The sequence below is a fragment of the Theropithecus gelada genome, chromosome 13, assembly GCF_003255815.1.
Source record: "Theropithecus gelada isolate Dixy chromosome 13, Tgel_1.0, whole genome shotgun sequence".
NCBI lineage: Eukaryota > Metazoa > Chordata > Mammalia > Primates > Cercopithecidae > Theropithecus > Theropithecus gelada.
The window spans coordinates 20,262,571-20,289,732 of record NC_037681.1 but is presented as its reverse complement, the minus strand read 5'-3'; the positions used below and the strand labels follow the sequence as shown (position 1 = coordinate 20,289,732).

The 27,162-nt window shown below is 53.0% G+C and overlaps 1 protein-coding gene across 3 annotated transcripts in view; it reads left to right on the top strand.

Annotated features, from left to right (window-relative positions):
- The window catches only part of KCNIP3 (potassium voltage-gated channel interacting protein 3), a 96,736-nt gene extending 77,610 nt beyond the window's left edge, over nucleotides 1-19,126 (top strand). For 2 of the 3 annotated variants that reach the window (XM_025353821.1, XM_025353824.1), the window contains 7 exons: nucleotides 10,069-10,193; nucleotides 10,619-10,688; nucleotides 10,904-10,974; nucleotides 14,672-14,779; nucleotides 15,452-15,556; nucleotides 16,278-16,340; nucleotides 17,051-19,126. In XM_025353821.1, the coding sequence (XP_025209606.1) occupies nucleotides 10,069-10,193; nucleotides 10,619-10,688; nucleotides 10,904-10,974; nucleotides 14,672-14,779; nucleotides 15,452-15,556; nucleotides 16,278-16,340; nucleotides 17,051-17,098 (590 nt within the window). In that variant the 3' untranslated portion in view covers nucleotides 17,099-19,126. The remainder of the gene's footprint in view (nucleotides 1-10,068; nucleotides 10,194-10,618; nucleotides 10,689-10,903; nucleotides 10,975-14,671; nucleotides 14,780-15,451; nucleotides 15,557-16,277; nucleotides 16,341-17,050) is intronic. The other variant, XM_025353823.1, reaches the window with a different exon arrangement.
- Nucleotides 19,127-27,162: the final 8,036 nt, after the last annotated feature.

Genomic DNA, 27,162 nt, shown 5'->3' with positions numbered 1-27,162 from the left:
CAGTGACACGATCTCAGCTCACTGAAACCTCCGCCACTAGGATTCAAGCGATTCTCCTGCCTCAGCTTCCCAAGTAGCTGGGATTACAGGCATGCGCCACTGTGCCCACATAATTTTTGTATTTTTAGTAGAGACAGGGTTCCGCCATGTTGGCCAGGCTGGTCTTGAACTCCTGACCTCAGGTGATCCACCCGTCTGGACCTCCCAAAGTGCTGGGATTACAGGCATGAGCCACCGCGCCTGGCCCCTTATGCCATGTTTTAATCAAAATTACGATATTGACCACATGGAGATCATCCACGATCCTTGTAAGAGCAGTTTTCTTGGAGTGGAAAGTTCGAGGGAGAACAGGAAGAGAGGAAGGCAGGGAGTTACAGGAGGAGAGAAAAAGGCTTGGGGAGAATACGGTGAAGGAGTTTTGTTGTTTTTAATGGAAGAAATAGCGGCAGGTTGGCCGGGCGCGGTGGCTCAAGCCTGTAATCCCAGCACTTTGGGAGGCCGAGACGGGCGGATCACGAGGTCAGAAGATCGAGACCATCCTGGCGAACACGGTGAAACCCCGTCTCTACTAAAAAATACAAAAAAAAAAACTAGCCGGGCGAGGTGGCGGGCGCCTGTAGTCTCAGCTACTCGGGAGGCTGAGGCAGGAGAATGGCGTGAACCCGGGAGGCGGAGCTTGCAGTGAGCTGAGATCCGGCCACTGCACTCCAGCCTGGGCGACAGAGCGAGACTCCGTCTCAAAAAAAAAAAAAAAAAAAAAAGAAATAGCGGCAGGTTTGGAGTTTTCATCTTACTTTGTTTCTTGGTCCTCGGGAAAGAGGATTAAGTCCATCCTACTCTGCGGTTCGTGGGGTACCATCAGCCTTGACCCATTTATGGCCTCTCATTTGTTTTTCCTCTTTTACGCCCCCATTTCCCTCCTCCTCTTAGCTAAGTATTCTAATTTTTTCTAATTTAAGTTAATGTAAAATTTACCTTTTTGGCTGTCTAGTTCCATGAATCTTGATACATGCATAGTCATGTAACCATTACCACAATCAAGATGTAGAACAATTTATGTTAATTTAATTTTTATTTTTATTTACTTACTTTTGGAGATGGGGTCTCTGTCGCCCAGGCTGGAGTGCAGTAGTGTGATCATAGCTCACGGCAGCCTTGAACTCCAGGACTCACGCATCTCGCTCTTCAGCCTCCTGAGAGGTCAGACCACAGGCACACACCACCACTCCTGGCTGAGATATAGAACAATGTCATCACCACAAAAAATGGCCTTACGCTGCCTCTTTGGTAGTCAGCCTCCAGGCAGCCACTGATCTGTTCTCTTCCCCTGTAATTTTCTGTAATTTTTTTTTTTTTTTTTTTTTGAGACGGAGTCTTACTCTGTCGCCCAGGCTGGAGTGCAGTGGCCGGATCTCAGCTCACTGCAAGCTCCGCCTCCCAGGTTTACGCCATTCTCCTGCCTCAGCCCCCCGAGTAGCTGGGACTACAGGCGCCGCCACCTCGCTCGGCTAGTTTTTTGTATTTTTTAGTAGAGACGGAGTTTCACCGTGTTAGCCAGGATGGTCTCGATCTCCTGACCTCGTGATCCGCCCGTCTCGGCCTCCCAAAGTGCTGGGATTACAGGCGTGAGCCACCGCGCCCGGCCTAATTTTCTGTAATTTTTTCTCTTCCAGACTGTCCCATACATGTTTCAGACATGATTTGCCTCTGGAGTCTGGACTCTTTCACGTCATTGCCTGTGCAATTCATTCACGTTTTGCGTGTGTCAGGAGTTTGTTCCGTATTGCTGCTGAGTACCTTTCCTTGTGTGATGTACCATAGCTTATCCACTCACCGGTTGGAGGGCATTTGGGTTATTTACAGTTTGGGGCAATTTTGAATAAAATTGCTCTAAGCATTTGCCTGAAGTTGAATATAGTAGCTTTCATTTCATTTGGGTAAATAACCAGAAATGGGATTGCTGGGTCTTCTGGGAAAAGCCTCTTTATAAGAAAGTGCCAAGCTGATTGCCAGCGTCTCTCTCCTGCCAGCAACATAGAGTGGTTCCTGTTGCTCTGCATCCCCCCACCGCAGGCGCCCGACGTTGTTAGTATTTGTTATGCAAGTGATTCTGGTGGGTATATATTAGCATTTCATTGAGGTTTTGATTTGTATTTCCTTAATGGAAAATGATGCCAATCCTCTTTCTTGTGCTTATTTACCAGCCCTGTATCCTCTAAAGTGTTTGATTAGGTTTTTTGACGTTTACTAATTTGAGTCCTTTGATTTCTTACTGCGGAGTTTTGAGACTTCTTTATGTATTCTGTATATCCTTTGTCAGATATGCAATTTGCAAATGTAATATTTTCTCCCAGTCTGTGCTTACCTTTTTATTTAACAATATTTCTGTAATCCCAGCACTTCTGGAGGCTGAGGCAGGCAGATCACTCAGGAATTCCTGAGGTCAGGAGTTTGAGACCAACCTGGCCAACATGGTGAAATCCCGTCTCTACTAAAAGTACAAAAGCTACCCAGGTGTGGTGGTGTGTGCCTGTAGTTGCAGTTACTCGGGAGACTGAGGCACGAGTGGTGTGTGCCTGTAGTTGCAGTTACTCGGGAGACTGAGGCACGAGAATCACTTGAACTCGGGAGGCAGAGGTTGTAGTGAGCTGAGATCATGCCACTGCACTCCAGCCTGGGTGACAGAGCCAAACTCTGTCTTAAATAAAATAAAATAATAAACATAAAAAACCAATATCTTTATTCTTCTTTCACAAAATTATTTTAGCTATTCTAGTTCCTCTGTCTTTCTAGATAAATTTTAGAGTATGTTATCTGTATGTACAAAAAACTCTTGCTGGGATTTTGGTAGGAATTGTGTGAAATCTGTAGATCATTTTGGAAATAATTGGCATCTTTGTAGCACTGGGCCTTTCAGTCCATGAACATAGTTATGTTTCTTCCCTCATTTGAATCCTCCGTGATTTCTTTCATCAGCATTTTGTAGTTTTTGGCATATATGGATTATATACATGTTTTGCAAGATATATACCTAAGTATTTCATTTGTGAGATGAGCAATTGTAAATGGTATTGTTAAGTTTTGGGTTTTTTTATTTGTGTGTAAGATTTTTATTCTCATTTGATTTGCATTCCAAAGGAAATTACAAAATCCATTCACTTCTTTATATAAAAAAGTGACTTAATTTTTTTTTTGAGATGGAGTCTCGCTCTTGTTGCCCAGGCTGGAGTACCATGGCACAATCTCAGCTCACTGCAACCTCCGCCTCCCATGTTCAAGCGATTCTCCTGCCTCAGCCTCCCAAGTAGCTGGGATTACAGGCACCTGCCACCACGCCCGGCTACATTTTGTATTTTTAGTAGAGACAGGGTTTCGTCATGTTGGCCAGGCTGGTCTCGAACTCCTGACCTCAGGTGATCCACCCGCCTCAGCCTCCCACAGTGCTGGGATTACAGGCGTGAGCCACCGTGCCTGGCCTGTGACTTAACATTTGAATGCAAATTATAAAACATGATAAAGTTGCAGGACAAACTAGGCTAGTTGCTTGGAGTAACAAGTTTTTAAGTCACCGTTTTCTACCTCCATGCTAAGGATAACGAATTAGTGATCAGCTGTGCTGTAACAGCAGCATAACCCTGAGACTTGAGTAAACAGAAAAACTGAAGATCTTCTCCAGTTCCCGGCCACGTAGTTTTCTATGCCTGCTCATAGTGGCAAACAGCAACTATGTCACCAAAAGTGAGGATCTAACGGCATAAGAATGACACGATGGACTTTGGGGACTCTGGGAAAAGCGTGGGAGGGGGGTGAGGGATAAAAGACTATAAATTGGGTTCAGCGTATACTGCCGGGGTGACGGGTACACCAAAATCTCACACATCACCACTAAAGAACTTACTCATGTAACCAAACACCACCTGTTCCCTAAAAACCTATGGAAATAAAAAAAAAAATTAAGTGGGAGTCATAACCATTTTGCCATCCTTCATTTCTCTTACAAAATTTGTGTCTTCGCCATCCCGTTTCTGTCTGTGGACACGTTTGTCTCCATCCAGACTAACAGCAGACGTACTCTAACAGTGTACGGTGTCTGTCAGCAGCCCTGGTTTCTCTGTGTGATTGAATTTGCTTTGAGTCCTGGTCACCACTTTGTCTCCCTCCTACTGATAATCACTGTTGGTTTGGTCACATTTCCACCTGCCCAGTGGCAAAGCCTACATCTTTGAAGACCCTCCCTGTAGTCATCAGAGTTCTGACTGTCCTTCAGCTTCCAGGTAGCACCAAAAGCCCCCACCATCCTTCCCTCTCCCTGTTTAGCTCCAAAACAGATAAAAGAGACCGGAGCAAGGATCTTGGATCTTACTGCCACTGAAATTCAGGAGACACCTTTGCCTAAATTTTGATTTCGAATTGTTCATTACTGATCTATAGAAATGTGATTGATTTTTGTATATTGACCTTTTTGCTTGTGGGGAAAACATTGTTTTTTACCATTAGGAAGAAGCCGATGTGGGCGGATCACGAGGTCAGGAGATCGAGACCGTCCTGGCTAACCCGGTCAAACCCCCTCTCTACTAAAAAATACAAAAAAACTAGCTGGGCGAGGTGGCGGCGCCTGTAGTCCCAGCTACTCGGGAGGCTGAGGCAGGAGAATGGCGTGAACCCAGGAGGCGGAGCTTGCAGTGAGCTGAGATGGCGCCACTGCGCTCCAGCCTGGGCGACAGAGCGAGACTCCTTCTCAACAAAAAAAAAAAAAAAAAAAAAGAATGACGTTAACTATAGATTCTGTGTAGATGACTTTTATTAATGTGGGGAAGTTCCCTTTAATTCCCAGTTCTTTTTAATGAATGGATGTTGAATTTTGTCAAATGCTTTTTCTGCATCAATTGATATGATTAGTATTTTTTTCTTTTTTAGACTATCAATATGGTGGATTACGTTGATTTATTTTCAAATATTAAATTAGCCTCATGTTCCTGGAAAACGCCTCTTGGTGTGGTGTATTATCCTTTTTATTCATCAAAGGATTCAATTTGCTAATATTTTGTTCAGAAATTTCACACCTGTGTTCATGAAGAATGCTGCTTGGGACTATTCAGGTTATCTTTTTCACCTGGGATGAATTTGGGTAGTTTGTCATTTTTCAGGAATTGGTCCATTTTATAGAAGTTGTTGAATTTGTGTCTAAAGACGTATTCATAATATCTCCTTTTTAATCCTTTTAATGTCTGGAAAGTTAGTACTTATTTCCCTTGTTTCCTTCCTGTTATTGGTAGTTTACGTCTTCTCTCTCTTTTTTTTTTTTTTTCAATTTTTTCAGTTTAATTTTTTTTTTTGAGATGGGGTCTTGCCCTGCTGCCCAGGCTGAAGTGCAGTGGTATGATCATGGCTCACTGCAGCGCCAGTCTCCCAGGCTCAGGTGATCCTCCCACCTTAGCCTCCCAAGCAGCTGAGACTACAGGTGCACGCAACCACGCCCAGGTAGTTTTTTTGTAGAGACAAGGTCTTGCTATGTTGCCCAGGCTGGTCTTGAACTCCTGGGCTCAACCAATCCACCTCCTCAGCCTCTGAAAGTGCTGCGATTACAGGCGTGAACCACTGCACTCAGTCCATCAAGTGAATTTTTAATTTTAGGTATTGTTTGGTTCCAGCTTAGAAGTTCCATTTTGTTGTTCTATTATAGTTTTTAATTTTTCTACTAAGATTCTCATCTATTATGCTTTCTTTATTTCTTTCAGTGTGTCGATAATAGTTGTTTCAAAGTTCTTTTCTAATAATTCTAACAAAGAAGTCTAATAATTCTGCTTATCTCTTTATTATGGTCACATTTTCTTGCTTCTTATGTCTTTTTATTTTTTGTTGTATGTTGGACATTGTGAAAGGGATCGTGTAGGGAATGGATTGTATTGTTTTAATATAAATGCTAACAAACTTTAGTTTGGTGGGTAGTTAAAGTATTGGCCAACTCACGTGATCTCCACAGACTTTATTTTAGGCTCTGTTAGAGTAGGTTTGTTTTGACTTTGTCGTTGGGTCTAGAGCATGCGCTTACTCAGGGATGTGGTTCACAGTCCTAAAGCATAGCTTTTCTGGATTCCAGCTAACACCTGAGTTGCTTAGGGAGGCAGCTCCACTCCGGCTGCACCAGTACTCCAGTTTCACATCACTGCGTGAATTCTCGTACGTCCTTCGAAGTACCTTTTCCCGTGCTTATTGGCCAGTTGTGTATCTTCTTTTGTGACGTGTCCTTGTCTTTTGCCTATTTAAAAAAATTGAGTTATTAGTCTTATTGTGTTGATTGGTAGAAGTTTATTGTGTGTTCTGGAAATGAGTGCTTTGTCAGATACATATCCTGGAGATATGTTTTTTCCAGTCTATGACTTGAGTTTCTTAATGACTTTATTACAAAGTTTGTGGCTATGCTTATATTTGTCATTGATTTTTTTTTTTTTTGAGACCAAGTTTTGCTCTGCTGCCCAGGCTGGAGTGCAGTGGTGCGATCTCAGCTCACTGCAACCTCCAACATCCTGGGCTCAAGTGATTCTCATGCCCCAGCCTCCTGAGTAGCTAGGATTACAGGCGTGCACCACCACACCTGGCTAATTTTTTTTTTTTTTTTTTTTTTTTTTATTTTTAGTAGAGACAGGGTTTCGCCATGTTGGCCAGGCTGGTCTTGAACTTCTGACCTCAAGTGATCCACCTGCCTCGGCCTCCCAAAGTGCTGAGATTACAGGCATGAGCCACTGTACCCAGCCTGTCATTGATTTCCACTCTTATTTTTATTATGCTCTTTCTTCTGTTTACTTTGAATTTAATTTGCTCTGCATTTTTTAGATTCTGACTCTCGAAGCTTATATCATTGCTTTTACACCTATCTTCTTTTCTAATAAAGGAATTGAAAGCAATAAATTTCCCTCTCAGCCCAGCTTTACCTGCATCCAGCAAATTTTGATATGCTCTGTTTTTTTAATCATTCAATTCAAAATATCTCAAAATGTGATCACCTTGCAGTTTATTCTCTGACCTATGAGCTAATTAGAAACGTATTGTTTATTTCCAAATACTTGAGATTTTCTAAGTATCTTGTTCTGAATATTAACTTAATACCATTGTGGTGAGAGTCTGTGTTCCAGCATCTGATATATCTTGGTAACCACAGGATATGCTTTGGAAAAGAATGTGCATCTACAATTATACAGTGTTCTATAAATATTAATTAGGTCAAATTGGTTGATGGTGTTTTTCAAACCTTTTATATTGTCACTTGTCATACCATTTACTGGAAAAGGATGCCAAAATCTTGCAATTATGATTGTGACTTGTTTGTTTCTCTCTTTAGTTCTGAATTTTTTGCTTCAAGTATTTTAAAGCTGTTACTAGGTGATGTCTGTTTTAGATTATTCTGCCTTCTTGATGAATTAATCCTTGTATCATTATAAAACATCCAGCTTTCTTAATGTTTTTCCAGTCTTTCATTTTAGTTTTTTTGTTTTGTTTTGTTTTTTGAGATGGAATCTCACGCTGTCACCCAGGTAATGGTGCAGTCTCGGCTCACTGCAACCTTCACCTTCTGGGTTGAAGTGATTCTCCTGCTTCAGCCTCCCGAGTAGCTGGGATTACAGGTGCCTGCCACCACACCCAGCTCATTTTTGTATTGTCAGTAGAGATGGGGTTTCACCATGTTGGCCAGGCTGGTGTCGATCTCCTGACCTCAGGTGATCCGCCCACCTCGGCCTCCCAAAGTGCTGGGATTACAGACGTGAGCCACACACCCTGCTTTAATCTATCTTTGTATTAGGAGTATCCCTCTTGTAAACAGCATCTAGTTGGATCTTGCTTTTCTAGTCTGAAAAGTCTGCCTCTTCATCAAAGGATTCTTACTATCCATCCATCCACGCTGCCTTGTGTACGTCTGCTCCACGGCAGTTCTCCCCAGTGTGCAGCCTCCGTATTTCGCCTACTCATCTTGCCTGCCGTAAACCCCTGAGTTGCCTCCAACTCTCCCACCAAAAATGCTGTTGCTCTGAGATCCCTGTACCCCCGGGCAGGGGAAGAGTCTATGTGGGATGCTTGCCTGGCATGGGATGCTGGTTTACAGGGTTTGCGTGTACTTAATATGACTAAGGATTCCAGATTCTACGGTATGTCTATATGGTGGTGGGAATGATCCAGAAGAGAGGACAAGATGATGAGGAAAGAACGGGAGACTTGCTGGCACCACTTGCCTGAGTAGGCGAGAGGGGTCGGGACCCACTGCAAGAGGCAGGTTTGCCTTTGCTGGGAGCAGGCACAGTTCAGCCACGGAGCAGGCAGGGGTGCAGACGTCTGCGCCAGGTGCAGGCAGGTGAGTAGGTGTGGGGTGAGGGCTTGGGGAAGTTTTCCTCCATGGCTTCTGTCTTCTCAGTGAAGTGGGAAGTAACCTGAGGGTAAGGATGGGAGAGGAGATACTGAAAACGTAAGGGGAAGGATGGTATGAAATAGTTATCCTGAGGGTAAGGATGGGAGATACTGGAAACGTAAGGGGAAGGATGGTATGAAATAGTTAACCTGAGGGTAAGGATGGGAGAGGAGATACTGGAAACGTAAGGGGAAGGATGGTATGAAATAGTTATCTTGGAGACTGGGAGCATGTGTCGACCAAAGAAACAGCCCGCTTGCTGAGCAGCTTTCAGGATGCTCTTGTGGTTAGTAAGAGTGGGCAGTGCAGGCTGACTTTCCCGCCACGCTCTCGGGAGAGGCCTGGGTAGGAAGCAAGCTCAGCACAGGACCAGTGCCCGGCACCATGCCAGCCACCACGGGCACAGGATGAGCGGTGCAGGACAGCTGCCCCTGAAGAGCTCGCTGTGCAGTGGGAGAGGCAGCAGCCAGCACCAGCCATGCGGGTGATTATGGATCACCACCATTCTGTGTGGCCCAGGGGAGACAGGGCAACGGGGCAGCAGGGCCCGTGGGTCCTGGGTCCGTGGGAAGGTGGCGATCTCTATGAGAGGGTGCTGCTCAGCAAGGGGTGGGCACTCAGTGCTGTTTCAGCTCTAGCTTTATTTTGCATTGTAAAAGTGATGCATGTCACACCAAAAGAAATTAGGAAAATGTTTTTTAAAATCATAAATAAAAAAGTAAAAATCACCTGACATCGCACCTCCCCACCAGATGTAGCCATGGTTAGTTAACAAGTTTGTGGGTTTTTTGTTTTTTGTTTTTTGTTTTTTTGAGATGTAGTCTCGCTCTGTCGCCCGGGCTGGAGTGCAGTAGTGCGACCTCAGCTCACTGCAACCTCCGCCTCCCCAGTTCACGCCATTCTCCTGCCTCAGCCTCCTGAGTAGCTGGGACTACAGGCGCCCGCCACCACGCCTGGCTAGTTTTTTGTATTTTAGTAGAGACGGAGTTTCACCGTGTTAGCCAGGATGGTCTCAATCTCCTGACCTCGTGATCCACCTGCCTCAGCCTCCCAAAGTGCTGGGATTACAGGCGTGAGCCACTGCGCCCGGCCTTGTGTATTGTTTTTAAAGGACAGGTCTGATCCCTGCCCCCACAGCCCTGGAGGTCTAGCCTCCTACCCAGGTGTGAATAACGCTCCTCTGCCAACTGCAGCTGAACAACGTTGCCTTAGGCTTTGAGGGCCAAGGAGGCACCCTCTGCATTCCTGGGGGACGTCCAGGGAGGGCCACATGGAGGAAGTGGTCTAGGAATTGGATCTTGAAGTTCAGGGATCCCTCATGCCTGTCTTGCTGTCTTTCCCGCTCCTGTATGCCCTCACTCAGCACCTCTTTAGGACAAGAGCAGCTCCCACCTTGTCCCACTGTACAGCTGACAGGGGGGTGCACTGCAGGGGCTGCGATGGGGAGGCCTGCCCTGTTGGGGGCAGGAAAGCAGAGGCGCAGCTCTTGCGTGGGCCACTCAGTCACACCCCCTCTGTTTGTGCAGTGCACAGCCTGTGTGACTGTACATGGTAGTCATGTACGGAGAGTTCTTCCACCCACTATTTTGGCCCATGCCCTGGCCACACCAGAGCACAATGGAGGAGCAGGGCTACAAGCCTTACCCTCTCTCATCTGTGTCCCACTCCAGACAGCAGCGACGGTGAGCTGGAGCTGTCCGCGGTGCGCCACCAGCCGGAGGGGCTGGACCAGCTGCAGGCCCAGACCAAGTTCACCAAGAAGGAGTTGCAGTCTCTCTACAGGGGCTTTAAGAATGTGAGTGTTCCCCATTCCCCGGGGAGAGGCCTTGGAGACCCGGGCCCAGGGAGACCTGGAAACTTCTCTGTGCCACAGTAAATATCCCAGGGGCCTTGAAGCGGCTTCTGTGTTGGGGGAAGCTGTCTGGCGGGGGCAGGCCCCGGAATGGGCGTCACTGAGGCCGCCACGCTCCCCTCTCCATGTCTCCGCTGCTGGTACAGAGGAAGAGGGTATGGGGGAGCAGTCAGCCCCTTCCTATTCACCCCTGCTCCCTCTCACCCCACCCCTGCCCGGGCTTCCACAACCCAGGCCAGGAGGTCTCAGCAGTGCCACGGGCAGCAGGCAGCCTCCAAGGGGGTGGAGAGACGCCAGCCAGGCACCGTGCAGAATCGGGCTTGGAGCTGGGGGTGGCTGAGGGCTGAGGGGGTGCCTTCCTGCTGCAGGAGTGTCCCACGGGCCTGGTGGACGAAGACACCTTCAAACTCATTTACGCGCAGTTCTTCCCTCAGGGAGGTGAGTCCGAGGCAGGGCAGTCCTGCTATGTCCCGAGTGTGGAGGGAGGGGACCCTCCTGCTGCCCCTTGCATCCTGGAGGCTTGGTGCAGCCCCTGTCCCATGGAAAACAGGGACTCCAAACCAGGACACAGTTAGCACCCCCAGCTGGGGTTGCCTGGGGATGGGTCACCAGGCAGCCCCGACACACCCCAGCCTGTTCCTTGCCCTCCCCAGATGCCACCACCTATGCACACTTCCTCTTCAACGCCTTCGATGCCGACGGGAACGGGGCCATCCACTTTGAGGTAGGTCCTCGCGGATTCCTCCCACATGACCTGCCCCTGTGGCTGCCGGGCTGAATCGCTGCCCTGGCGTCACTCTCAGGGCTGTCGAGAGAGCCATGGTCCTGGGTGGGAAGGATCTTGTGAGTCACCCTGGGAACGAGTGGATGTGGCTGGCCCTGGGCCAGTGAGCTCTGGGGTGTTTGACTTTGCTGGGCCGGTACCACGTTCTCAGCCTTTTCTTCCTTTTGAGAGTTTGTATCCAGCTTCTGCCCAGTCAAGGGAGCCCCCGAGGCACACACGGGTGGTAGTGACCCAGCAGGAATTTGCATTTTCAAAGGGATCAGGGCTTAACCCAGAGGCCTGGTTTGCTGATGGTGGGATGTGTGACCTCCATTTTCAGAATTTACTCCTTGTTACCCAGAAAATAGGCCAGAAATATCTAGAAAGCTTCCCAGCCGGAACAGCCTCCAGGGCTCATCCCAGCTGGGCACTGAGAGTGAAGCCTGGAGTTACCCACTGGCGGAGGGAGAAGCCTGTCCCCCACCCAGACAGCTTCCCTGTGGGGCCCGGCCGGGCTCCTCCCAGCCCCGCCACAAGGGATCGTTGGAGAGAGGCCCCATCTACGGAACCCAGGACTCTAAAAATAGCTGCAGGCGAAAAGCTGAAACCGCTTTGGGGAGGAAAACCTTGCTGAGAGCCGGCTTGATCGATATCCCGACAACTTGGCTTCCAGGCCAAGGGCAGCTAACAGGAAAGCACAGAGAAGCACATGGGGCCAGAAGGCCCCGGCCGCACGGGGTAATAATAACTCGTCAATAACCGGCGCGGGTTATTTTTATGCTGCGAGCCCGCTGGACACACTGACGCTCCCCGCCTGCCCTGTGACCACAGGACCCCTCCACTCTGAGCCACACGCCGAGGGCTCTGCACACGGAAGCAGACCGTGTTTTCAAATCTTGTTTTCAGATTTGAAATACCAACCCCACAGCACACAGAAAGCACCCGGTTAGCACGGAGGAGCCTCAGGGAGGACTCAGGGTCCTTTCCCTGCCCCTTCCTCCTGGGGTCTGCCAGAGGAGCCCCCCCACCCAGCCTCCCACGGCTCCACCCTCACTGGGGCCTGGTGCCCTCTGGGGCTTCCTCCCCACTCTGCTGGGCTGGTCTCCTGGTTCTGGGATCCCTGATCTTCCTTTCTCTTGCTTTCCTCTCTGTGTGTTCAGGGGCTCACCGCCCAGCCACTTCCTATAAAAGAGGATGTGAGCTGTAACTTTGGAGCCTTTGAGCACTTGGGAGTATCTTTATTCTGTTCTTACTCTTGCTTGATCCATTGTAGGGACCAGCTCTCCCGGGGGTGCTGTTCTCCTTCAGAGCTGGGGTGGCATCGTGCCCTGGGCCTCCTGCCTCGGGTGCCCCTGCTGACGCTGTCCCGTGAATGGGACCTGATTTTACTTTTTCTGTTTGGCTTTGCTTTTCTCTCAGAAAGTTTATAGGATCCTCTCTTTGCACCCAATTTGCTAAAATTTCACTGTGATCTATGCCTGCAACTAAACTGCAGGCTGTTTTCACACATTGTGCCAAGACGTGGTGGATGCTGGAGATCTCTGCTTCCAGTCTGGGAAATCGTGTTTTCTGATTGCTCCGACCCGCTCTCCTCCGTTTTCTCCCATTCTTCCCAAACTGTCTGTGTCCCAGTATCGTCCCCTCTGGAGTGCACCTGTCATTACCCTCTTTCTCCCCTATGTTCCAGCTGTTTGCCTTCTCATTCCACTTCCTGGAAGATTCCATTTGCTCTCCCAACATTTCTTCTAAGTCTGTCGTTTTGCTTTCTTATTTTTAATTTCCAAGAGCTCTTTCTTTTTTCCAGTTACCCCTTTTGTATGACATCCTATTCTTATTTTAGTGATGCAAGATTTCTAATCTCTGAACCTAATAGTTGTTGTCGAATTTTTTCTCCTGGGATAATTTTTGTTCTTCCAAATTGCTTTTCTCTGTCTTTCTCTCTCATGGTACAAACTTCCTCCAATCGCGAAAATCTAACACTTGAGGGGCCTCAGGGCCTTGGTGCATGGCCCTGTCCCTTGCACTCTGACCGTCCTCCATCCCACTTCGCTGGCACAGCCCTTTCCTCACCCCTTTCTTTCCGAGCAGCCTGGGAGGACCTTTCACCTTTAAACCTTCCAAGAGGTAGAGGGAAAACCTGCTTTCTACCAACTGCTGTAACAAAACAGTTGAAGTTGTCACATGGAAACCATTTGAACTGTCATATTTTGTCACATTAGTAATAAAGTGTCACATGCCAAAGGCAATGGCCACACGCAGCATGTCATGACTCAAAAGTTGAGCACCAGGGTTGGGCAAGGTGGCCCTGGGATTAAATCCCAGCACTTTTGAAGGCCAAGGTAGGAGGATTACTTGGGGCCAGGAGTTAGAGACCAGCCTGGACAACATAGTGAGACCATCTCTGTCAGTATAAAATAAATTTGCCAGGCATGGATTACTCCAGGGGGTCCCAGCTACTCAGGAGGCTGAGGTGGAGGATCGCTTGAGGCTGGGAGTTGGGGACTGCAGTGAGCCATGATGGCACCACAGCATTCCAGCCTGGTGACCGTCTGAGACTGTCTCTAAAAACAAACCACAAACAAAAAGCTGAGCATCATTCCTCTAGCTTTTTAAGCTAGAAGTTTTCAAGCACCTTTGCCATGCAGATGCTTGGCAGACTAAACATAGAGCACCTCCTTTATTAACAGAGCACCCCCAGGTGTCTCCCGAGGCAGCACGGCACTCAACGGGTCTAGGACACCATATATATTTGAATGTCTTTATCTGACCTCAGTATCAGCTACCATGCCGCTCCTGACACACATGCAGACACATGCGCGTGCACTCACCCAGGTGCACACACACACAGGTGCACATACCCAGGTGCACACACTCACAGATGCACACACTCACCCAGGTGCACACACACAGGTTCACACACCCAAGTGCACACACACAGGTTCACACACTCACACAGGTGCACACACACAGGTTCACACACTCACACAGGTGCACACACCCAGGTTCACACCCTCACACAGGCGCATACCCTCACACAAGTGCACACACTCACCCAGGTTCACACACCCAGTGCATACACACACAGGTGCATACACACAGGTGCACACACCCAGGTTCACACCCAGGTTCACACACACCCAGGTGCACACCCTCGCACAGGTGCACACATCCAGGTTCACACACCCAGGTGCACACCCTCGCACAGGTGCACACACCCAGGTTCACACCCTTACACAGGTGCATACCCTCACACAGGTGCACACCCTCACACAGGTGCACACACCCAGGTTCACACACCCAGTGCACACACAGGTGCACACACACAGGTGCACACACTCACACAGGTGCACACACAGGTTCACACACTGAGTGCACACAGGTTCACACACTCAGTGCACACACAGGTGCATACACACAGGTTCACACCCTCACACAGGTGCACACACTCACCCAGGTGCATACCCACAGGTGCACACTCGTGCATGCGCTCACACGCGGGCACACACTCGTCCTGTGCTGACCTGAATGGACGCCATCAGTCTCTTAGGGAGGCTCTGCGCCTGTGGAGACGTGAATTTCAGTGGAAGCCACACAGCAACTGGAACTAGAACCTGGGCAGTGATTGGATTGTCACGCCCCGCCCTCTCTTTCCCCATAGGACTTTGTGGTCGGCCTCTCCATCCTGCTGCGGGGCACAGTCCACGAGAAGCTCAAGTGGGCCTTTAATCTCTACGACATTAACAAGGATGGCTACATCACCAAAGAGGTAGTAAGGGGCTGGGGGCAGGGGCTGTCCCCTCCTCCCCTCCTGCTGCTGTACCCCCCACCCCTCTTCCTCTCCCTGCTCCTGCTGCCCTCCTGTCTTCTCCCACTCTCCATCCAGAGACTGGCCCCCAGGACAGCAGCCAGTGGGCTCTCCTCCTTTCCTGGGCCCTCAGTCCTGGACACCCAGGTGTGGAGGGTGGGCTCACGTACCCTGCACCACACATCTCGGTCCAGCTCAGCAAGTGTTCCGGTCATCCTGTCTGACACAGAAGGCCTGGGGGAGACTTAAGTGGAGAAGCCAGAGGTCCTGGCCTTGGCCCCCACCGAGTGAAGGAAGCAGTGTGGTCCCTTAAGGCATGGGTGGAGATGGGAGCCCTCCCGCACAGGCCCACAGACAGGTTTCGTTTGGTCCAAGCACTTTTTCTGCTACATCGTCACATTTTGGAGATAAGCACATAATCCATCTCCCACTTCTCTGGGAGATGAGCTTCCCCTGGAGTCAGAAGCTCGCTCTGGGTGCCCCGGAAGCGGGAAGGCTCCTCTGTCCAGCTCGTCTGGCGCCTGGCACTCACTGGCCTGGAGGTGCCCTGCACTCTTGGATGCCGCCTGCTCCCTTTGGGCCCTCACAGCCACCCCAGCCTTGCAGCGGGCTCATGCCAACCTCCCCCTCCAGGAGATGCTGGCCATCATGAAGTCCATCTATGACATGATGGGCCGCCACACCTACCCCATCCTGCGGGAGGACACACCGGCAGAGCACGTGGAGAGGTTCTTCCAGGTGAGCGCGTGCCAGCCCTGTCTAGGGAGAGGAACCGGGCAGAGAAGGGGCTCTCGCTTTTGGGCCCCCTCCCCCGGGCAAGTGCCTTGCCCCTCCAAGCCTCCCCACTCCTCATGAGGAGGTTAAACTTGCCCCTCCCATCTGGCTGGTTGTCAGAACCCCTGAGAAGCGAACTACACCACCGCTCGGCCCTGTGGACCTCATCTGGGGGCCAGGGCTGGGATCCCGAGGCAGCTGACCCCGGGCCAGAGCTCCATGCTGCCTGAGAGCTGTATGGCTCCTCCAGGAAGATGCTCTGGGAGAGGAGCGGGTTGGGGGCCTTCACCTGTATGCATGGGGGTACAGGGGCCGCAGGCTTTGCCTCGCGCTTGCTGGGGCCACTAGACATGGGCCGTCCTGTGACTCAGTTGCTCCCTCTGCCCTGGCTGCCTCTCAGGGAGGTGAGTGTGGGGACAGATTCTGGGAAACCCAAGCCCAGGAAGGCTCAGGGAAGTGGCCTAGGGGAGCAGGGGGAAGATGCGTGGAGCCTCAGCAGTCGGTTGGGAGGTAGCTATGAAGGGTTCATTGTGTGGCCTGGATCCAGAGGAGTCACAGGGGACAAGTCGGAGTGGAGGGACCCCACCCGCCCATCCATCCACCTGTGACTTCTGCGTCCTCAGGCCAGGGGCAGGGCTGTCTCTGCTGGGGCACAGACTCACCTTGGGCGTGGCTTGGGTTGCAGAAAATGGACCGGAACCAGGATGGGGTGGTGACCATTGAAGAGTTCCTGGAGACCTGTCAGAAGGTAGGCGGCACGGGAGGCCGGGCCACAGTTCTCTACAGGCTCTGCTACAGAGGTGGGTGGTTGGCAGCGCCTGCCCCTTCCCTCACCCCAGTCCCACCCCTGCCAGCCCAGGATGTGACAGCTGTCCTTGGCCCCTCGCCACCTCCTGGGCAGCCCCAAGCTCCACTTGCCCTCTTGTCTGAGTCTCCTCCTCCCCACCCACCCCTGTAGCCCACAGCATCCCCCCACTCCCCCCACACCCTCCCTCAGCCCTGCCCCTGGAGAGCCTCAAGTTAGGGGCAGACATGGGGCCAGCCGGAGGGAGAGGGTCACTGTGGGGAGGCACCAGAGCCTCTGCAGTGTTGCTGCTGGCCCTTCCAGAGAGCACCTCAGGGGGCAGGACGCTGGGCCTCCAGCACCTCCACTGCCCCACTCCCAGAGCAGTCCTGGTCAGCCCCCGCCTCTGCTGGAGGCCAGCCGGGGTCCCCTTCATCAGCGTGTCCCAGACGGGCTTGCAGTCAGGAGTGGGGTTGAAGACAGGCTGTGCCTCACCAGCTGGGGACCTCGGACCAGCTACTTCACCTCCCTGTCCCCCAGCTCCCCTCCACCCAATGAGATAGACAGACAGGAAGTTGGTGCAGTCTCCGAGTCCCTGGCGGAAATCTGCTCAAGGGGGTCAGATTTGGAGCCCACCCAACACCTGACCGGCGTCCCTTCCTCTCTCCACGCAGGACGAGAACATCATGAGCTCCATGCAGCTGTTTGAGAATGTCATCTAGGACACGTCCGGAGGAGTGCATGGCCATGGCCACCTCCACCCCCAAGAAACCTCCATCCTGCCAGGAACAGCCTCCGAGAAACTTTTAAAAAATAGATTTGCAAAAAGTGAACAGATTGCTACACACACACACACACACACACACACACACAGAGATACAGCCATTCATCTGGGCTGGCAGAGGGGGACAGAGGTCAGGGAGGGGCTGAGTCTGGCTGGGAGCTGAGTCCAGGAGCCCCAACCAACCCTCCCCAGGCCAGCGAGGCGAAGCTGCTTCTGGGTAAGCGGTTGACAGAGCAGGTCTGCAGGCCACCAGCTGCTGGATGTCACCAGGAAGGGGCTCAAGTGCCCCTGCAGGGGAGGGTCCAACCTCCGGTGAGCCCACCTCATCCCGCTCTCCATTCTGCTTTCTTGCCACACAGTGGGTCAGCTCCGGGCTCCCCTGGCCTTCTCCCCACAGCCACTCCCTACCCACTACCTACGCCTCTAGAAAGCCTCTTACCTCAGGACCCCAGAGGGACCAGCTGGGGGGCAGGGGAGAGGGGTGATGGAGGCCGAGCCTGCAGCTTTCTGGAAATGCTTTCCTAGGGGTCGCAGGACCCCCTGCCACTCCACTGACCTGGAAGAGCTGGGTACCAGGCCACCCACTGTGGGGCAAGCCTGGGTGGTGAGGGCCACTGGGCCCCATTCTCCCTCCATGGCAGGAAGGCAGGGGATTTCAAGCTTGGGGACTGGTCGTGGTGGAGAATCCGAGGGCACTCTGCGCCTCCACAGGGTGGGATGAGCCTTTCCTCGTCCTAGTCCTGGTTCAGTGGGAATGCAATGGGTGGGGCTGTACACACCCTCCAGCACAGACTGTTCCCTCCAAGGTCCTCTTAGGTCCCGGGAGGAGGCACATGGTTCAGGGACTGGCAGCCAGGGAGCCCGGGGCAGAGCTCAGAGGGGCCTGGGAAGGGGTGCGTCCCTCCTCTTCCTGCAGTGCCCCTCCTGTGGCCCAGCGGCTTGGCTGAGCCCCCTCTCCTGAAGTAGTGTCGCCGTCCCTCTGCCCAGGCTTGCCCCAGCCTTGCACAAAAAGCACAAGCATTCCTTAGCAGCTCAGGCGCAGCCCCGGTGGGAGCCCAGCACACTGCTTCTCAGAGGCCAGGCCCTCCTGCTGGCTGAGGCTCGGGCCAGGAGCCCCAGTACGGTGGCCCTAGGGAGGAGGCCTGGGGGGTCTGCTCTGTGCCTGAGATCAGCAGGGCCCCAAAGCCCAGCCCGGCTGACCAACATTCAAAAGCACAAACCCTGGGGACTCTGCTTGGCGGTCCCCTCCATCTGGGGATGGAGAGTGCCAGCCCAAGGCTGGAGCCAGCGGTGAGGGCTGAGGAGCCTGCGGCTGGGTGGTCAGCAGAAACCCCGGAGGAGAGAGACGCTGCTCGCACCTGCCCGGGCCTCACCGAGACGGAACCTGGTCCCAGGCCGCACGGCCCCTCCAGGAACATTCCCACATAATACATTCCATCGCAGCCAGCCCAGCTCCACTCAGGGCTGGCCTGGGGAGTCCCCGAGTGCCCCAGGAGGCCAGCCCCAGGGTGAGCAGGGCCCTCAGAGGCAAGGCGGTGTGGTGGAGGCCCCTCGGCATTCGGGCACAGCGTGGCCTCCCCCGCGGAGCTGCAGGGACGCCGGCTCCAGACTCCAGGCTGACTGGGGGCCTCTGCCTCCAGGAGGGCATCAGCTTTCCCTGGCTCAGGGATCTTCTCCCTCCCCTCTCCCCCTGCCCAGCCCTCCCAGCTGGTGTCACTCTGCTAAGACCAAGGCCTCAGGAGAGCGTCCCCACCACACCCCTGCCCGCGTTGACCTCGGGGCCAGACTGGCTGCACAGCCCAACCAGGAGGGGTCTGCCTCCCGCGCTGGGACCAGACCGGCCGCATGTCTGCATGGCAGAAGCGTCTCCCTCAGCCACGGCCTGGGAGGGTGGTTCCTGTTCTCAGCATCCACTAATACTCAGTCCTGTATATTTTAATAAAATAAACTTGACAAAGGTGAGGGATTCCTGTTGGCTTTATCCCAGCTCTGAACTTCAGCTCAGCTTTTCTCACCCCTGCTGCCATTAGCTGCGGATCCTGCCCCGAGCTGTGCTGGTAAACGTTTGAGAGCTGGCTCTGGGAGCAGAGAACGCCCCTCAAATTCTCAGGCTCGCAGTGTGACCCTACTGAGGCCGAGTGAGGCCGAGATGCACACAGTGGGCCTTCGGGGCCTTCCTGGGAAGCGCCAGCCCTGGAGCCTCCACACAGACCCCACAGGGCAGGAGAACTTCTTGAGGCACCATGTGTATTTCATCCCCAGGTAATTTTTCTTTCCCAGTTGTGGGAAGTCATTCTGGGTGTCCCCTTGGCTGGAGAGTGAGGGCCACGGGGCAGAAGAAAGCAGTGTTTGCCTGAACACATCTCCTGGTGTTTATTTTCAAAAGTGTAAGCCGTGTGAGGACAATGATTGAGAAGGGACAAGAATGAGAGCCCGGGGGAGGGAGAAGGAGGGTTCCCCAACTCACCAGTTCAAATGGAAGAAATCCAAACACGTCCTAAGCAAGCAAGATAAAAGGGAACTCACCTAAACACGTTACAGTGAATTGCAGAACACCAAAGACAGATGACAAAGACAGCCAGAGGCGGACTGACAGCCAGCTCTCCTCAGTGATGGTGATGCAGAAAGACAGTGGAATGGCACGTCCAGTTTGCCGAGAGAAAAGTAACTGCCAACCTGGAATTTTACACCAGGCAAATAAAATATTTTCAATGTGGCACGGTGGCTCATGCCTGTAATCCCAGCACTTTGGGAGGCTGAGGCGGGTGAATCACCTGAGGACAGGAGTTCAAGACCAGCCTGGCCAACATGGTGAAAACCCCATCTCTACTAAAAATACAAAAAATTAGCTGGGCCTGGTGGCGAGGGCCTGTAATCCCAGCTACTAGGGAGGCTGAGGCAGGAGAATTGCTTGAACCTGGGAGGCGGGGGTTGCAGTGAGCTGAGATGGTGCCACTGCGCTCCAGCCTGGGGTGGAATAGACTCTGTCACTAAATAAGTAAATAACTTAAGAGACTTTGCCACCAATAGATAATAAAGAAAAGTCCAAGGGCTTTAGTTCATGTGGAAGCAAGGCGATCTCCCAGCTAAAAGGTCGAAGACGCAAGAAGCATGAAGGGTGTAGAGAGCAGTAAATATTGAGGGAATCTGAAGAGATGCAATGTCACTTGCAAAAATAGTTAAAAAAAAAAATTCAGTATAATTTCCAAAAATAGCTAATGCAATATTTCTAGTCTCACTGCTCTCCCAGACCTTAGCACTTCGTCATCAAGAGATGGAGACTGGGCCGGGCGCGGTGGCTCCAGCCTGTAATCCCAGCACTTTGGGAGGCCGAGACGGGCGGATCATGAGGTCAGGAGATCGAGACCATCCTGGCTCACACGGTGAAACCCCGTCTCTACTAAAAAATACAAAAAAACTAGCCGGGCGAGGTGGCGGGCGTCTGTAGTCCCAGCTACTCGGGAGGCTGAGGCAGGAGAATGGCGTGAACCCAGGAGGCGGAGCTTGCAGTGAGCCAAGATCACGCCACTGCACTCCAGCCTGGGCGGCAGAGCGAGACTCTGTCTCAAAAAAAAAAAAAAAAAAGAGATGGAGACTGGTTCTCCTGCCCTCAGAACTCAGTAGGACTTCATGTGACTGTCTTGATGACTAGAACGCGGCAGAAGTGCGGCTCACTCACTCACATGCTTGACAGTTGGTGCTGCTGGCAGTAAGCCGCAGCATCAGTTGGGGTTGTTGGCGGGAACACATCTATGGCTCTCCGTGTGGCCTGGGCTTCCCTGCAGTGTGGTGACGAGGTTCCCAAGGGCAAGTGTCCTCAGAGAGAACCAGGCACGAGGGCACGAGCCGTATTGCCTCGGATGGCCTAGCCTCAGAAGTCAAGTTTCATCACTTCTTCCACGTTCTATTCATCAAGAGTCACATGAAGTCCTACTGAGTTCTGAGCACAGGAGAACTAGTCTCCATCTCTTGATGAGGAAGTGATAAAGTCCGGGAGAGCAGTGAGACTAGAAATATTGCATTAGCTATTTTTGGAAATTACACTGATTTTTTTTTTTTTTTTTTTTTTTTTTTACTATTTTTGCAAGTAACATTGCATTTCTTTAGATTCCCTCAATATTTACTGCTCTCTACACCCTTCATGCTTCTTGCATCAGCCTTAAGCACACAGGACAGACAGAAGTTCCCCAAGCACCCTTGTGACGTAGTCACCCATCTGCCACAACACAAACCCCAGTTAACCGTTCACCAGCTGTGTGACCTTGGGCAAGTCACACAATCTCTCTGTGCCTCGGTTTTCTCATCTGTAAAACAAGCACAAGGAGAGAGCCTGCATGACAGAATCAGGCTTCAATGAGCACAGGATGTTCAGATAACACATCCAGCTCCAGCAGTGGGGGTAGACCATCTCATGGCCTGGCGTTTGGGAACAGAACATTCCCTGCCCTGGCACTGCTTCTGCTAAACGCGGCTGCCCTCTGCCTCGATTCTGTCTTGTGCAGCATCTTCTCTCCATAGGGCAAACTCCCACCACCCCCAGAGGAGTTGACTGGACTGAGGATGGCCCTTTCTGCTGGGCACAGCTTTCCCCTGCCAAGCCTCTCAATGGCCCATGGATTGGCTGCTCCCGGGACAGGGTCAGGGCTGGTCCAGTCCGCTCTGGGAGCCAGCACTCCCAGGTCCTCACTGGGTGCGGCTCCCACCCAGTCAATGTAGAAGTCTGGGTGGGAAAGGGGCAAAGGCAGGGGAATCCTCTTGCTCCCCTCACCCTGCCCAGAGGACAGAGAAGAGCTGTGTCCCCAGTCCACATCCCAGGTGACTGCTTGACACACGCCATATCTCTAAAGACTTGCAGCATCTACGGCACAGGGCAATGCTTCCATTCTGGAACTTTCTGTGTCGTCTTCAGTATGTCAGTTTTCCTTGGTGGGCCTTGGTTTCCCTTATCTGTAAAATAAGCAACGAGAACAACAAAATTCCTCTGCTAGGGCTGGTGTGATGGTTCCGCACACATCTCCTCATCTCTTAATGAACACAGGCGTCCCTCCTTCCTAGCCACTGACGTGTGCCTGCATCTGTCCCTTTTTACGGAACGGTGACTCACACCGATAGGCCATCAGAGAGCGGACAGACATTTCAGAAGGAGTTTCCAGGTCTTGGAAACAAATCTATGCTGCTCCCCAGTTCTCTTGGTAACCCCAAGGCCCATGTGGGGACCAGCAGGCTGAGGAGGGGTAGTCGGGGCCATCGGGCCACAGCAGGCCACTCTCACCGCACGGAAATGGGGAGGGAAGGGGGCCCAGAGCCGGCGCTGGCACCTGGGCCTGGCCTGTCGCATTCACCCCAAGGGCCCTCTCGACAGGTAGGGTGGGAAAGGCCGGTCCGAGACGGTGGCCAGCGCGCCCACACCCTCCCTGTAGCACAGCTTTCCGGAGAATGGGCCGCTCGTGTTTAGAAGGTCCCAGGCTTCTCGGCTGCAGGAGCGATTTCGCAGGAGACAGGAGTGAGGCGCTCGAGTGCTGTGCCCCACTCCACTGACCGCCGGGGGCGACGGGGCCCCACCGCGGCCTCCCGCTCTTCCCTCCTTCGGCCTGAGGAAGCTCCTTGGAAGGAACTTGTCATTTCCTTCACAGCCCCAAAGATACGTTCCTATTTCTACTTCGCTCTCCACATGGTTTGCCCCCAAAACTGTATCAAGTAACCAGCGCACCGAGTGCACCAAGCTGGGTGCTGGGAACGGGCACGATGCGTGTCCCCGGCCTCATTCCCCGGGGGCGCTCCTAAGAAGCCTGCCCCTGACCCGCCAGGCTTTCCGGATGGGACCGAAGACAGCTTGCGAATGCCACTCACACCCTTCACAGGCCCCCCCGGGTCCCGAAGGCGGGAGACAGCGGCCTTCCAGGAGCCCACGGAAGGAGACCCTTGCAGATAACTGAGGCCTACAGACCCAGACTTCGACAGGACCATGGCCTGCCCCAGGGAGGCAGAGACCTTTCTGCACTCGCTAGGGACTCTGAGGCCTCTGACCCGTGCCCCGTGGCCCCGAACCCTCAGGAACACCAACACTGTCCTCCACGTTCGCAGCCACCTCCCAGGCTCCCGAGGCTGCAGGGTGCTTTGTCCTCCCTGAGCCCTAATCGTTGCATCTCTGCTTTGGGTGGGGCTTTCACCTTCACTCCCCTCACCTTCCAAGCTCTGCCTTCCCAGGTCTAGGCAAGGCAGGTGCCATTCCCCGTTTATTAAACACCTTCACACACCGAGCACAGCTGCATCTTGAGTCCACGGGGAAGAGGCCGCAGTTCCTGCTGTCAGGAAATTCAAGTCTTGTGCGGGCAGCAGAAGGCAATGAGAACAGGCCCTGAAGGTGATGGGGCCGCGGATGCGGAAAGTGACCTCGGGGCACAGGCTGGGGACTGCGCTTGTGGGGATGCGATGGAGGGCTGGGACATCCCCGAGCACTGTGAACAGGAGTGAGCAGAGCCTTCCTTGGTGTGGGACATGTCTGCCATGTGTTCAGATCACTGAGGAGCCTTTGATCCCCGTCACCTGCCCTGACTTCCCTGGAGGGCACATTCCAGGCGGAGTTGTCTAGAGTGAGTAAGGCTTTGACACCGACCGCAGAGGACCTCTCTGGCCCAGTTCCACCCTCCTCCACAGGCGGTTCTCTGATCTGTTCATTGCCATCATCAACCTTCTGGGTCCCAGACAAGCCCCCAGGTCCAGAGGCACTACTGCCAGCCCCAAGCAGGTACGGGGCCCTCCCCCAGCCCTCTGGTCCTTTCACCTGGGCCCTAGCCCCTTGGGTTAGGGGCCTACCAAAGGCCGGCCATTCCTGGAGAGGAAATCGCTGGTCATGTGCGGGCTGTAGTGGCCTGGACTTTGTCCCAGCCAGCTGGTTGTCAAGCGAGTGTGCAGAGTCAGTTCCCTGCAAGGTGAGCTTCACAGCGGTCAGAGATTGGGAAAGAGCTTGAGGGTGGGGGAGAGGTGGGGCCCCGCTGCACAGGGAAAGGGCTTGAGGGCCGGTGACAGAGCCAGCATGGCCAGCAGCAACCTCATGCCTGAGTGAGGCCAAGATGATGGTACTAGAGAGAAACTCTCCCCACCCCGCCCACACCCCCGCCACTCAAACATCTCACGGATCCAGAGGGGGAACACATGGGTCTTGTTCGCCTTTGGCCAGAGCTGAGAGGTCCTGGCAAAGGGGCTGTGTACTGGGCGGGGACCTGTCAGGAAGGCCCTGTGTGGCCCTGGAAGGGAGTCGGGCTCCTCCAGCACAGTGCCAGAGCACAGCCATCTTTAAGTGATGGTGGCAGCACTCAGTGGACCACCATTGCCTCCTCTGCCCACCCCCACCTGACTGCTGCCCAGCCACCGAGGGCCATCAGTCTTAGCCCTGGGCTCTCTGCCAGCCCTGCACACCTTTCTGTTCTCTCTGTTCCTCAAGCAGGAAACCCGGCTTCTCTCGAGCTCACCAGACCTGGCTGTACCTGCCTTCGCTCCTGCTCTTTGACCCGTACACAGAGTCCCCTCCGTTCAGCTCTTGACCAGCTTTGAACATAATCAAACCTTCCGTGCATACAGGATCTATGTCTACCCCATCTCTCTGCCTGAGATAAAAGGTCCCAGGGACTTCTCTCTCGCTCGTGGCCTTGGGCACCATGAGGGCAAGGAGGAAGGTCTCCTGACCGAGCACCAGTCTTCTGCCTCCCCAGCCTCCTCCCTCTTCTCCTGCCAGTAGCCCCCAGTCTCACTGGGAGACCCCTCCTCCACTCTCCATCCGTGAAGCCTTGGAGTCAGCTCTCACCTCCAAGGGAAAAGAGCGAGGCCAGGCCTAAGCCAATGGGTGCATTTTCCCCCTCGGGTCCCAGTGATTGGTGGGGGGTGGGCACATGACCTGATTACCAGCGAGGCCCAGGGAGACCTTTGCTGGGAAGGCTGGGAAAGATGCTCTCTCCTCCGCCATCTCTGAAGCTGCAAAGGTGTCAGTCCTGGAGCTGTTGCTGCCATTTTGCCACTGTGTCCTCACAGTGACATGGAAGGAAGCCCGCAGGGGAAGCCCTGACTGAGGGCCGAAGAGAGAGGAAGCAAAACCTGGGGGGTGCAGCCCTGCAACTGCACCTGAAGCCACCTCCTCCCAATCTCTGGGCTATCCGCTTCTGTGAGTCAGGGGGAGGCAGGGCTCAGCCAGTGCGGCTAAAGTCAAGGTCACAGGGAGGGAGGCCCTGGCAGGGCTCCCAGGGAGGGGCCAGGCACAGGGCCCTGAGCCTTTGGGGTCGTGAGGCCAGCTGTGGGGTTACACCAGGGTCGAAGGCCCTTAGAGACATCTCTGCTGGCGGGCTGCCTGCACTGGAGGGCCTCAGCCTGGGCACCCACCCCAGCCCAGCCCCTCCTCCATCTCCTTTCCTCTCCTGAGCTCTCCTGGCTGTGTCCCAGCTCAGGAACACAGCATGTGAAGCCAGGCGGCACTTTTTCCCAGGTTTGAAAAATCACCAAATACAGTAAAACATCCAGAAACTAAAACTAAGGCCCCAAGGAGCCAGGCGCCCGTTAGTTCCTGGCAGCCGACCAGGATTTAGAAATCCTCAAGTTTCTTGCTTTGTGGACAAACTTTCCCGGCAGTAAACTTTCCAAGTAGGTAGAAGTGTGTTCTGGGCAGAGCAAACGGGCCCCAGAGGGGAGGAATCGCTGGCCTCCTCCTTTCTTCCCCACTGCGCCCCCACCCCATTCCCTGCCCACTACAGGGCCTCGTTCCCGCTGCCCCTGCAGATGTGGAAAAAGCGACAAGACACTGGTTGGCAGAGTCTTAACTTCTATCCCATCTGTCCCACCCGATCCCCCATCTGCCCATTGCTTCATTCATTCATTCATTCATTGAAACAAAAAACAACAAAAAATAAGTTGTGCACCCAGCACTGTGCCAGGGAATGGGGATAAAATATCAGAATACCTACAAAGCCTTCCCTGGTGGAGCCTATATTTTTTTGGAGACAAGACGTTAATAAATTAAATCCTATGAAAAGTATAAATTTACACCCGATGTCATGATCAGGAAGATGAGGCTCATGGTTTGGTGAGAGCTTTGGGCCAGGCGCATGACCTGGGGACTCCACCAGGGAGCAGCCTTTGAGCCCAGCCTGCAGGATGAGGAGGAAGGGGCTGGGGAAAGTGGTGAGGGGTGGGAGGGAGACAGCACTGCCAGGGGCTGCAGCCAGATCCCAGGCGCAAATGCTGGGGAAATGGGAGAGGCCTGCAGGGCAGAGCCACCCCAAAGGTGTTGGCCTCAGCCCGACAGCAGCACGGAGCCACTGAGGAGTATGACATTAAATTGGTGTTTTGAAAACCCCACTCTGACTGAAACATGGACACCAGGTTGGAGAGGACCCAAGTGGATGCAGAGAAACCAGAAAGGAGATTATTCTGTTTAGCTATTGCCACACAGCCACTGAGCTACATGTTACAAGGACGGGGCTTGACTGGGCCTGCTACGTGATTCTTGGCATGGTCTCTCATGACCGTTGCAATTAGACAGCGGCTGAGGTGGAAGTCAGTTGATAGTTGGAGTGTTCACGGCCAATAGGCATGAGCTGTGAAGCCTCTGGAAGGCACTAACAGGAGAACCATCACAGCTGGACCGCTAGGATTTTGGAGCCAGTCTATACCGTCTCCTGGAGACAATCACTCTCCTTTTGAGAAACAGCCTCTAGCTTTGTTGTTGGGCTTTGGTAAAGACTGAAAACCTAACCATGGGCTGTCAGGTGACCACGTGGTCTGAGCTTCCTAAAACAATCTGTATTGTCTGACCCACTTAGTCATAAGCTGGACATGCCATCAAGTGGAAGTGGCAGACAGGAGATGGAGCTCAGGCAGTGGGAGGGGACAGCTAAGCTGCAGGAGCGGGTGGCCCAGGTTCCTTTGACAGCAAGTTCAGTTGCATTGCTTACTCTCCCTCCATCCCTGCCTGTGGCTTTCTGCATGTTCTTTAGGATCAGTCTACTGAGGAAG